The sequence below is a fragment of the Sceloporus occidentalis genome, unplaced genomic scaffold (assembly GCF_023333645.1).
Source record: "Sceloporus occidentalis isolate IW3139 unplaced genomic scaffold, rSceOcc1.0.p SCAF_2, whole genome shotgun sequence".
Classification (NCBI taxonomy): Eukaryota; Metazoa; Chordata; class Lepidosauria; order Squamata; family Phrynosomatidae; genus Sceloporus; species Sceloporus occidentalis.
The window spans coordinates 7140933-7154410 of record NW_028316982.1 but is presented as its reverse complement, the minus strand read 5'-3'; the positions used below and the strand labels follow the sequence as shown (position 1 = coordinate 7154410).

At 41.6% G+C, this 13478-nt stretch overlaps 1 protein-coding gene across 1 annotated transcript in view; it reads left to right on the top strand.

Annotated features, from left to right (window-relative positions):
- CLDN1 (claudin 1) overlaps window positions 1-3842 on the top strand; it is a 40462-nt gene extending 36620 nt beyond the window's left edge. Inside the window, exon 4 of the mRNA XM_089508680.1 lies at window positions 1652-3842. Coding sequence (XP_089364806.1) covers window positions 1652-1814 — 163 coding nt within the window. The 3' untranslated portion in view covers window positions 1815-3842. The remainder of the gene's footprint in view (window positions 1-1651) is intronic.
- Window positions 3843-13478: the final 9636 nt, after the last annotated feature.

The window sequence follows — 13478 nt, the reverse complement described above, 5'->3', positions numbered from 1 at the left end:
CATATTAAATGAACTGGCAAATGTAATCTCAGAGCCATTGGCAATAATCTCTGAGAACTCCTGGAGAACAGGAGAGTCCCAGCAGACTGGAAGAGGGCAAACGTCCCCATCTTCAAAAGGGGGGGGGGAGGGAGAGGATCCCAACAATTATCTCTGAAGATGCCAGCCACAGATTCTGGCGAAACGTCAGGAAGAAACTCTTCTAGAAGATGGCCACATAGCCCGAAAAACCCACAAAAAACCATGGATGCCAGCCATGAAAGCCTTCGACTTGACAATTATCACTCAGTCTGATCCTAGATTCTAGATTCTAGAGCAGATAATTAAACAGAGAGTCTGTGAATATCTAGAAGGGAATGCTATAATCACAAAAAAATCAACATGGGTTTCTGAGAAACAAGTCATGCCAAACTAACCTGATCTCTTTTTTGATAAAATTATCACCTTGGTAGATGAAAGTAATGCTGTGGATATATCATATCTTGATTTTGGACCTTCAGCAATGTCCCCCATGATATTCCTTCAAACAAGCTAGTAAATTGGGGGCTAGGCAATACAACTGTTAAGTGGATTTGCAATTGGTTGACCGGCCGGACGCAAAGCAATGGCTCATCTTCATCTTGGAGTGAAGTGACCAGTGGGGTCCCACAGAGTTCTGACCTGGGCCCAGTGATATTCAACACCTTTTTCAGTGACTAAAATGAGAGAATAGGGGGCATGCTTATCAAATTTGTAGATGTCACCAAATTAAGAGGATCAACTAATATCCTAGAAAAAAGGATCAAAATTCAAAATGACCTTAATAGATTAGAAAGCTGGGCCAAAACTAGCAAAATGAATTTCAGCACGAAGAAATGTAAGGTTCTGCACTTAGGCAGAAAAAAAATGAAATGCATTGATGGGGGACACCTGGCTTAACAAGCCTACATGAGAAAGGGATCTAGGAATCCGAATAGACCACAAGTTGTACATGAGTCAATAGTGTGATGTGGTGGCTAAAAAGACCAACACGATTCTAGGCTGCATACATCAAAGGAATCAAGGGAAGTAATAATCAATTAATGTCTGAAAACATGAGCTGCCTTTCAATAACTAATAATAGAAATAATAGAAAATGAGATATCATTGTGCAAAAAGATATTGAGATCTTTGCAACTAACTGTGAAAGAAGTTGTAGCATAAACTTTTGTAGATTTGGTCCACTTCCTCAGATGCATGGAGTGATCTGGTTCCCAGGAAGGACCTTCGTGAACAGACCATATGAATAGCCAGAGAAATGCAAAAACTTGTGGATATGGTGATATTTACAAAGGTCCTTCTTGGGCACCAGTTCAAGTATCTGAGGAAGTGGACCAAATCTACAAAAGGTCCTTCCTGGGCACTAGTTCACTCCAAGTATCTGCGGAAGTGGACCAAGTCTACAAAAAGTCCTTCTGAGCACCAGTTCACTCCATTCATTGGAGGAAGTGGACCAAGTCTATGAAAGTTTATGCTAAAACTTCTTTTGCTCAGTTAGTCTCAAAGGTGCTGCTAGATGCCCTTGCATACAGGAACTGCATATATGATTAATCATTGCATAGCATTATCAGTGATTATGAAGGCTTCCTGTTGCCCTGCATGCTCACTTGTTATTGCTTTTTCCTTCTCCTAGGTTTGAATTTGGACAAGCTCTCTTCATCGGTTGGGCAGCTGCTTCCCTGGTTATCTTGGGTGGGGCCTTCCTTTGTTGTTCATGTCCCCGAAGAGAAACCTCCTACCCCCCAACTCGGCCCTACCCCAAAAGCGCCCCCACTGCTGGGAAGGATTACGTATAATGCAGAAATAATGCTGGAGAACCTTCCTTGGCCTTGGAGAATACAAAGGGACACTGTTTAACCACTGTTTTCCCAAGAGCAAAGCCTCAGGCTTTGACACACTGCCTTATCCTCTGTAAAACCAACACGTATCTGTACATAGATATATATGCATAACCCTTTCTATTCTTGGATGGGCAGTATTTCCCTGCCCTCTAATCTGATGGAAAATCCCAGACCCAAATTGTAGATATTCACAGCAAAATGGCAAGAAATCACCATACTTGATGGGAATGTATTTCTCTTCCTTTGGAGCAGAAAGGATACACCATCCAAAATTAGTTTTCTATGTTTTTTTAAAAAAAATCTTAGTGGTTCTTATTGTATTTTGGCAACCGTGTGTGTGTGTGTGTGTGTGTGTGTGTGTGTGTGTGTGTGATCTGCTCCACTCCTGTCCATGTCATCTGAGCCCTTTCCATATATTTCTATATCAAGGCAACAGAAGATACTCATGTAGAACACAGGAGGCCAAATGTTCAAAAATCATGGAGAGTGGTCTGACTGATGAAATCTTTTTGAATGTGAGGATATGCTAGAGTTTCAGATTGTTCCACTCCTCACTCTTTTGGGCGTAGAAATCAGGAATAATTGAGAATGGTGATTATGCAACATCACCTCGTTGGCAAATTGCAGCATTGCAAAACCAAATGCACAATGTGCAGCTCTGCTTCCATAGCCCTCAACTGAATATGGGGGTTGTACTGTGGCCGTAGGGGAATTTACACATGTGTAAGACAACAGCAGGATTCTGGCCTAAGGCTAGGGGATTCTGGGAGCTGTAGCCCAAAAAGTAATGTTCCCAGGCTCTGGTCTCAGTCCCCAAATGGGCAAAGGGAGCTTAAACTGAGACTCCATTTGTAGAATCAAACAGGACGGGGAAACTATGGCTGTATGGCTGCACCTTCATTGCAGAAATAATGCAGTTTGACATCAGCTTGACGGCCATGATACAATGCTATGGAATTCTGGGATTTGTAAGATACTTAGCCTTTAGAGAGCTCTGGTGCCACCACAAAACACAAACACATTAACACAAACACAGTTAATGTGGTGTCAAACTGCATTCATTCTGCAGTGTGACAGGAGCCTATGTTGTTTGCCACACACTGTAGCTCAAAACGCTCTTTGCACAGCATGCAAATGGCTCTGTAAAAATCACAAAGAGCAACATCATTATGTGCATAGGATAATCTTTATTTGCACTGTCATTGAGGTTTGGAAAGATGATGATTTTTAAAAACCCTCTGTGTGCCAAAATGGAGGCTAGCAACTTCAGTTCCGCAAGGTCTGTGCCCCATATGACCCAGTTGTCTAAGCAGCGCCTTAGCTCCCCTTGGACTTAGGGGCAGCTGCCTGTCCATACACTCTGCCCCTGCCCTGACAGACAAGATGGAAGGATTTAATGGACTGGGAAGGCCCTCCTGACTGTATTCCTGTCACTAGGCTCCTGGAAACTAAGGTTGCATCTGCATTGCACAATTAATGCAGTTTGACACCGCTTTAACTGCCATGCTGTGGATTTCTGGGATTCATGGTTTTCTGAGATACTTGGCCTTCTCTGGAAGAGAGCATTGCCCCTCCCCCCCAAAAAACCCTACCAATCCAAGGATTCAATAGGATGGCACCATGACAGTTAAAGTGGTGCCAAACTGCATTGTGTCATCAGCCTCAGCTGTCACCAAACAAGCCACAAAGAGTCCATTCAGTCATGGACATCTCCATTTTGGTACATTGGGTGGCTGGGATCCATGCCAATGGGACTTTCTCCTGAGTAGATATACTCAGGATCAGGCTGTATGTCACTTCTCTTTGAGGGCAAATTCTCTGTTGTGAATCACTTGCAATTTGGCCCAAATGTACACCTGGTCATCTGTAATAATTAATTAAACCTTAATTTGCCCACAAAGGAGAGGGAGGGATGACTTTTCTATGAGGAAAACCTGTATAAAGTGTTAACAGTTTTCAATAAATGTAACCTTTTTTAAAGAATCTGTGTCTCTTTCTTCTTCTTTGCATATTCCTTTTACTTCATTATTGATGAGGAAATGAAGAAAAAGAATCTTTGCTGAGAAATTGTTTCTCTTAGCTATTTCCCTTGTATCGCAATGAAGTACGACTGACCTGTGCTAGAAATATTTGAAATTTTTCTCCCGTTCTGAGAATACCAGAACTCTGGGTGGTCAAAGGATGAGAAAAATCAGGAAAGACAAAAGGAAGTAATTCTTCACTTCAAGAAGGATGTGGACAAGCTGGAGCATGTCCAGAGGAGGGAAAGCAAAATGGTGAAAGGTCTGGAAACCACCAAGCCCTATGAAAAGCAGCTTAGAGAGTTGGGTATGTTTATCCTGAAGAAGGGAAGGTTAAGGAGTGACAGGATAGCTATGTTTAAATACTTGATGGACTGTCATAATGAGGATGAAGTGCACTGTTTTCTGCAAAAGCAAGGGAAGACCCCATCTGATTTTGGATGCTGTTGTGTGCCTTCAGGTCATTTCCAACTTATGATGACTCTAAGGAGAACCTATCACAGGGTTTTCTTGGGAAGGTTTGTTCAGAGGAGATTTGCCATGTTCATCATCTCAGGCTGAGAGAGAATGGGACTTGTCCAAGGGCTCTCAGTGGGCTTCCAAGGCTGAGCTAAGATGCAGTCCCTGCTCTCCACAGTCTGACAGCTCTTTCATACTACAGAAATAAAGCAGTTTGACACCACTTTAACTATCATGGCTCTATCTTGTGGATTCTTGGGATTCGTAGTCTGGTGAGATATTCAGCCTGGTCTCTCAGAGAGCTCGAATGCCTCCCCAAACTGAAAATCCAAGGATTTTGTAAGATAGTTATGGCAGTTAAAGTAATGTCAGACTTCTTCAATTTTGCAGTGGGGATACACACATAATTCAACAAGGAAACCATTACACTATGCTGGCTCTCCATTTGGAAGCTAGGTGGGGTTAAACTTGGATGAGAGACCACCAAAGTGCATGCCAGGGAGCTCCAGGTAGGGTTAGGAAACACTCGTTCCTGAAACCTTATAGAACTAATGCTGTCACTCAAAGTTCATTGGGTAAATGGACCATCAGTGGTCAGATGGAGTAGAAGACCACTGTACACACTCAGACTTGTCTGATTCCACAAGCTAAGCAGAGTCAGATCTTGCTGATGTGGGAACTTTGAGGGTATATTGTATTAGAAATGACCAAGTAGGCCTAGAAAAGACTCCTCCTGCCTGAAACACTGGTAGACTCATGGAATCATAGAGTTAGAAAAGACTCCCAAGGATCATCCAATCCAACCTCCTTCTGCCATGCAGAGCTATACCATCAAAGTATTCCCTGTGGCTGATGGCGATCCAGCCTCTGCTTAAAAAATTCCAAAGAAGGAAACTCCACCACACTCCCAGGCAGCAGCATCTTCAACTGTCAAACTTTGGTCCTCCAGATGTTTTGGACTTCAGCTTCTAAAACTCCTGAATATTGATCAGATTGGTTGGGGCTTCTGAGAGTTGGAAGACTAAAGTTTTGGAATCACTGTTCTAATGTTTAGGTGGAATCTGTTTTTGTGTCAGTTGACAGTGATGGGCAAGATGAATGGTCTGTCTCAACAGAAGGCAACTTCCTACAGTCTGAATGCTGAAGACTGCAGAAAAAAACAGCCTCTCCAAGGATGGAATAAATCTTTGGTTAGCCTTTGATTAATCACTGCCTTCCAAAATATGAAAAAGTTATTTCTGAGAATTTCCCACACTGTGCTTGTTGTTTTTATCGAGAACGAAAAGAGTAAAAAGGGGATTTGAGTGGAGAATTATGGGAACTATACTGTATTATTATTTTTATTTATTTATTGCTCCTCTCTCTCTCTCTCTTTCTCTCTCTCTCTCTCTCTCTCTCTCTCTCTCCATATATTGTTCCATTCTGTGGCCTCTGCCTTCATATGCTCAGCCTACGTGTTTTCCAGATGCTGTGAAAGACACACACACAAATATTTGGAAACCAAAATTGTTGCCAGCACCAAGCATGGGGGCCATAATGTACAATCTTGATAACGCTTGATGTTTAGGGAGGAATTCTTGGCCCTGTTTTTTGCTTTAACAACAACATTTGTGGCACCATGTTTTCCACATCCCATTTTCTGATTCAAAGAACTGCCTGAAGAACCTCTCCAAAGCCTCTGGAGAAGAGCCAAATGTAGCTAATTAGGGATAATGAGGTGAAAAACCTCCAAGAAGTAGCACTGGACTGAGCTGGACAAAGTTAGAGAAATCTGGCTTCTATGAGTTAGGCAAGAGTCCCAGAGCATGAAAAGTCACGTTTTAAGTATTATTTGTTATGAAAGTCAGTAAGAAATATCCTTCCCACCCACCATCCCTGCCATATGTCCACATTTCTTCAACTCAGCTTTTCTTTTGGAAACAGATTTAAAACTATTTTATTTATATTCACCTTTCTCCCAGTATGAGACCCAAGGTGCCATTCTTCTAGTTGTTAACTGCCTTCAAATCACTCTCAGCTAATGGCAACCCTATGAATGAGACATTTCCAAGACCCCTTGGCCTCATCCACTCTGCTCAGGACCTGCAAGCCAAGGGCTGTGTCCTCCCTGACTGAGTTTAACTCTTTCTGCTGCCTTCTACCTTTCTTAACACCATTGTCTTTTCTAATGATCTGTGCCTTCTCATAAAGTGAGAGTTCAGGCTTAATCTGTTCTAGGACCGATTTGTTTGTCTTCTTGGTCATCCATGGTATACTGAGCACTCTTCTCCCCCACCACATTGGAGGTTTTTCACTGCATTATCCCTAATTAGCTACATTTCAAATGAATTTATTTTCTTTCTGTTGACTTCCTTCACTGTCCAGCTCTCACATCTATGCATGGTGATGGGGAATGCTTCACTTTCGTGTTCAGAGTTAAGTCTTTACACTTTATGATCTTGGTATTTGACTATTTCAAATTTCCTTGCTATCTAGGATGAATTCTTGTAGGTCTTCCACCTCCATTAATTTTGGGGGTTTTGTGTTCAAAATTAATCCTACTTTGACACTTTCCTCCTTGACGTTCTTCAGTAATTGCATCAGGTCTTTGTTGGTTTCTGCTAGGTTTTTTTTTTTTTTTTTGGGGGGGGGGGGGAATGGGGATCTGCCAGTTGGTTTCTTTGTGGCATTTATGTATCTTAGGTTTAAAATTTCCTTTTTCTAATCCTCACACCTCCTGCTTCTGAGTCTAAGTCTACTCTGAATACAATATTTTCTGCATATAGGTTGAATAAATCAGGTGATAGAATGCAGCCTTGTCTGATCCCTATGCTGATTGGGAACCATTCTGTTTCTCTGTATTCAGTTCTCATGGTAGCCCCTTGTCCTGAACCCCACTAGCCCTTCTGGGATTTCTTGATCCATACTGTATATGGTAGGAGTCTCTGCTGTGGAATTTTGAGCATGACTTTGCTTGTGTGGGAAATTAGTGCAATGGTCCTGAAGTTGCTGCAATCTTTTGTGTCTCCTTTTTTGTGTATAGAAATGTATATTGATCACTTCCACTCTGTGGGTGACTACTTTGTTTCCCATATATATCTGTAGATTAGTTTGGACTGAGCTTGATTCTGCCTCTGTAGATTGTAGTAGTTCTATTGGTATGTTATCTGTTCCTGGTTATTTATTCTTCCCTATTAATCTGAGTGCGATTTTTAGACCACTTTCATCTTTGTAAGTTTCTCCTTCCCATTTATTTTTTAACTTTTCACATATTTTATATAGCTCTTCTCTGAAAGATCTTGAAACCACCAAGTCCTATGAGGAGCAGCTTAGGGAGCTGGGTGTGTTTAGCTGGCAGAAGAAAATGTTAAAAACAGAAATAGCTATGTTTAAATATTGGAAGGGGTGTCATGCTTAAGATACAGCAAGGGTGCTTTCTGCTGTTCCAGAGATTATGACATGGTGAAATTGAAATAGTAGTGTTCCAGCACCTGGTGTCACCTGGTGTGGGAGGGGGGGCAGGCAGGCTGTGGGGTTTCAGGTGGGGGCATGGCTTTCTGGGGCAGCTTGCCCCTTTTCCACAGCTGGTGCCCCTGCCTTCCTTCCTCTCCCTCCCCAAAACAGCTGCTGGCTGGACTTCTGTAGAAGCACCAGCTGGTTATTCAGGGTCTCTGCCCTGCTTCCATGTTCCTCTGCCATCATGTGTGCATGGTGATGGAAAGGATCTTGCTAAGGAACAGTTGGGAGGGCCACACATGACCCTCTCCTTTGCTACCATGGCTCCACTCTCCTTATGACAAGAAAAATGCCATGGCAGTGAGTCAGGAGGGCCACACTCAGCCCTCTCCTTCACTGTCATGGCATTATTCTCATCATCAGGAGAGCTGCACTACAGCAGCAGAGTCAGGAGGGATGCTGTGGAAGCACCCGCTGGAGCAGTCCTCCCTCCAAGCTGTGGAAGGGCCCAACCAGGTGTCACCCCCCTTCTGGGGTGTCACCCAGTGCAGGCCGCACCACCGCACCCCCCTAATGACACCACTGCACTGAAACATAAGGAAGAACTTCCTGAGGGTAAGAGCTGTTTAACAGCAGAATAGGCTACCTTAGAGGATGGTGGACTCTTTTTCTTGGGAGGTTTTTACCAGAGGCTAGATCTGTCACAAGGAGTGCTTGCATTGTGTCTTCCTGTACAACTGAAGGGTGTTGGACTGGATGGTCCCTGGGGATCCCTTCTAACTTTAAGATTCTATGATTCTAGATCTCTCCCCCCCCCCCCCAATTCTACCATATTCATCCTGAGATGGGAATATCAAAACTGTATGTAATATTCCAGTTGTACCTTAGAATTCTGTAAGAGCACTGTAATACTGGTGCTCTTTCCCCCCATCCATTTTCTTATGATTCCAGCAGGGATTTTCACATGCAAATCAAATAACTGGATCATAGAAGTTGGGTTATTCCCCTGACTAGGATTTTACCATATTGATACACGTGCAGAGTTTCAGGATGTGAATACAAAATCCGCTCCCAAAAATTCCCAGCAGAGCCATTTTGGTCACTAGTATGCTGATCCATCATATACATGTGGTGTGTCACATCAGGATGTAGCCATAGTTTTAGAGCAATAAATGTACTTGTTTACAGTTAGCTCATCATCTCTTCTTCATTCCAGAAGGCAAGAGTGAAAGACAAGGCATTCAGCTTGGGAAATAATTGATTTCTTTCTAACTGATCATAACAGTCACGTAGCTGTAATTAAGCGCCAGCTTACCCATAATGCATAGCTGAGCATCCTTTTTGATAGCTGTCCAGCTACATTCAGTACACATTTTCTATGTGGTTTAATAGTTTATGTTTCAATGGCTTTTTAAAACAGCAGCAGTTTAATTGCATCTTCAACATTTGTATACTGTGAATTTTTAGCTGACTTTATGACTTTAAAGTGTGTAAACTGCCTTGACTCTTAAGCTGGGGAGAAAAACTGATGATGGACTCTCCTTGGTTCCAGAGCTGCCTTGAGTCCCTGTACTGGGAGGAAGGCAGGATATGAATAAATAAAATAATATAAATAAAGAAATAAAGAAATAAAGAATATTTTAAAACAGCAGTTGGTTGACCATGCCTTTGAGGTGTGTTAACTGAGGATCCTGTGGCATAGGCTTGGAATCGATGGCCCTTGGGGTTTGTTCCAGCTCTGTGATCTGATGATTCAGGCACATATCCCTTTCCCTCCACCATTTTGATTGTGGTGTTCTCCTTAGGGACTTCTTGAGCAGAGCTTCTCCAATATTTTTTCTCTCTGTCATATTTAATAAGTGTAATTCTGGGACACAGGAATAGCCTATCCCCACTATTTCCTGCATTGCCTTATGTATTTTAAGCCAATGATTTTTTTCATTTTGGGGCAGGACCACCAAACATGATAATATGACCCTGCCTAATAATAATAATAATAATAATAATAATAATAATAATAAAGATTTATTTCTAGCCCGCCCAATCACGAAGAATCCGGGCGGGTTACAACAATAAAATACATCAAGTTACAATAAAGTTAAAAAATCAAACCCTAGACCTACCCCCCCCCCCATTCCCAGTACTAAAACAGGATTAAACAGTAATAGTATAAAAACATTAAAACATTAAAAACATTAAAGGCATTAAAAACATTAAACAAAAAAATAGGCAGAAGGATAGGCGGGGAAGAGTAGACAGATGAGGGGGCAAATATCTCTATATCTGGGGAGGCTAACTAAGTTGGAAAGGCCTGCCAGAAGAGGTCCATCTTGAGTGCTTTCTTCAAAGCTGTCAGAGTGGAAATGTGACGGATCTCCTCCGGCAGTCGTTCCATAGTTTAGGAGCAGTAGTAGAGAAGGCCCTCTGGGAAACTGATGTTAACCTATATTTTTTTGTCTGTAGCAGATTTCTTCCAGAGGGACGGACAATAGGGAAGAAAGCGTTCCCTCAAGTACTCTGGGCCCAAGCCATGTAGGGCTTTAAAGGTGATCACCAACACCTTGTACTTTGCCCGGAAACTAATAGGCAGCCAGTGCAGGGACTTCAAGACCGGTGTTATATGGTCATTCCTAGAAGTTCCCGTGATCAATCTGGCTGCCATATTTTGTACCAACTGAAGTTTCCGAACTTGGCACAAGGGTAGTCCCAAGTAGAGCGCATTACAGAAGTCCAATCGAGAGGTTACCAGTGCATGTACTACTGTTTCCAGGTCCCTTGGCTCCAGGAAGGGGCGCAGTTGGCATATCAGATGAAGGTGATAGCAGGCGCTCTTGACTGTCGCATCCACCTGAGCTGTCAGTTGGAGATACGAGTCAAGGAGCACCCCCAAGCTGCTAACAGAATCCTTCAGGGGAAGTGTGACCCCATCCAGAACTGGCTGACACAACTCCATTCTTGGATTCGGGGTTCCTATAGCAAGTACTTTCATCTTACCTGGATTCAGCTTGAGTTGGTTTTCCCTCATCCAGTCCATTACCGCCCCAAGACAGGCATTCAGAGGAGAGATGCCATCCTTAGTCACTGCTTCAGTCCAAGACATAGAGAAGTATATTTTGCCTCTTCGTGACATTTCCAACATTTGTTGTCTCATAACCCATTTATTTTAGCTAATCTCAATGGGGTGTAATACCATCGATTAACTATCTTTTTACAATGTTCTTAAAGATCTTGAGAGACTGCAAATTTACTTGTTTTCTCCCAAGCATTTTCCCAATCTCCTTTTGAAATAACATGTCCCATCTCCTGGGCCCATTTTATCATGCTTGTTGTTTACTGTCTCTTGCTCCAACCTTCTTGTCAATAATATTCTATAAAATTTGGATATCTTCCCTTTATCTTTCTCCCATAATGCTTTTCTATATCATTTTGTTCTTCTTCAAAACCTTCCTTTATTGCATTTTCTTTAAATTTTGATTTAATCTGCAAATATCCAAACCATTGTATTTCTTTATCCCATCCTTCTAATTTTTCTTTTGTTATTATTGGACAATATTGGAAAATGGTCCTACATCTAGTAACCGCCTCTAGATTATTGCTGGCAAAAAAAAATGGAGGAATTGTTACAAAAGCTAATGGAACTAAAAGAGATGGAGAAATTAACAGTTTGGATTAATAAAAAGTCAACCCAAAAAGCAGAAAGGGAATGGAATCCCATGGTAAAATATCTGAAGAGGGTTTGGAATATAAAGGGAACACTGTTATAGATCATGAAAAGACAAATGTAAATATGAAATAGTTAGGTCAAAGAGGAACAAACTTCAGCGAAGGGTAAATGGACAAAGAGATGTTACCATTTAAGAATGAATACACACACACAAATGATAATGTGAAGATAATGTTAGATATCTATGTGTAAACAATGGTAAATATCTAAAATATGGGAATTTAAGGAAAAGGGATAAAGTACTTTATACTTTGATTGAAAATTTGATTTGCATGATGTAAATACAGAATACTATGAATTCGATAGATTATGAATGTATTACTCTTGCTTTTAAAATTAGTAAAGAAATTAAAAAATAAATAAAAAGCAGAACTTGCCTTGTAGAGATGAACTGGGAATGATATGCTTGCTCCCACCATTTTTTTATTTGCAAAGTTGAGATCATGGAAATGTTACATTCTTAGTGAATGAGAGATTCTGGGAGTTGTAGTCCCATAAACAAGGCATTCTCCCTCCCTCCTCCCTTCCATGTTATTTAGGATGCTGCTTTTCCTTCATCATTACGTGGAAATGCTGCCGGCTGGGTTTAACTGGTTTGCTAATAAGACATTTGCTCTCCTCCACCACATTCCAAGTCTGGGTTTATCACCCTCATTAATTCCTGCAGCATCCTGCAATTACACTCAGAGAGACAGTGAGCAGCTCACATAGTCAAACATCCCAGCTGAGTGTTGGAAACCAGGGAAAGTCAGCGACCAGTCAGTTTCACACAGAGTGGCTTTGGTCAGGTTGCCCTGCATTTGCAAGACGTTTCAAGGTTGTAGGGTTTTTTTTTAACAGAGGCTGGATGCAGATGGCCATCTGTTGGGAATGGTTTTATTGTCTACATGGCAGAATGGGTGACCCTTAGGGCCTCTTCCAACTCTAGGATTCTAGGATTCTAATTCATGGTTTCTTGGAGCTCTTTCATCCATAGCAGCACCATAGGTCAAAGCTTGTTTGCATACCCTACAACATTTCACAGATGAAAGGTGGGGTAGGTAGGGCCAAGAGGCATCAGGGAGTGGTCATGACGGCAAAAGTTATTAATAGGGAAGAATACCTAAGCTAGGAGAAACTGCAGCAGTTTGCTTTTGTTTGGTCTACAGGCTGAGATCTGACATCAGGATTGGATAACACCAGTCTCCTAATGTGGAGTCACATGTTAATTGTGCTATGCGTTCTTTGTCTTGAATGACAATATTGAGCAACTGGACCAAGAAACCAAATGTGTAACTTATTATTATTATTGTTATTATTGTTATTATTATTATTATTATTATTATTATTTCTTACCTTCCTCTCCCCATGGATTGAGTGAGGGAACAATAGCAGTTAACAAACACACCACATCACTTAAAACACACATCAGTTTAAAAGGACAAATAATAGCAATAGCAGCTTCATTTATATACTGCCTCATTTATACCACCTAAGCAGTCTCTAAGCGGTTTACAACCATAAATTACCTTCCTGTTCAGAGAAACGTTCCCAGGCATTGCGTGATTATCATTTGCTATTTGATGTTCTTTTTGTTGCCTGTTTTATTGAACCCTTTCCTGTATTGCTATGTATTTTATATGTATTATCCTATTATTTCCTAGATTGTACACCATAGGCAGGTTCACTCTTATCTATTTATTGTTTGTATGTACAGCGCTGTGCAAATCTACAATGCTATATGAACAAACAAACAAACAAACAATAAGCTAACTGCCCCCAACAAGCTGGGTACTCATTTTAGTGACCTCGGAAGGATCCAAGCCTGAGTCAGTCCTGAGCCCTGGCTGGTATTGAACTCACCACCTTATGGTTTGTGAGTGAGTGGCTACAGTACAGGCATTTAACCACTGCACCATCAGGGCTCCTAAATATCATTAGCCGGTAGAGCCCAGTTTAGGTGCTTCAGTTCATCTTCCAGGAAATGAGGCAATGCCCTTT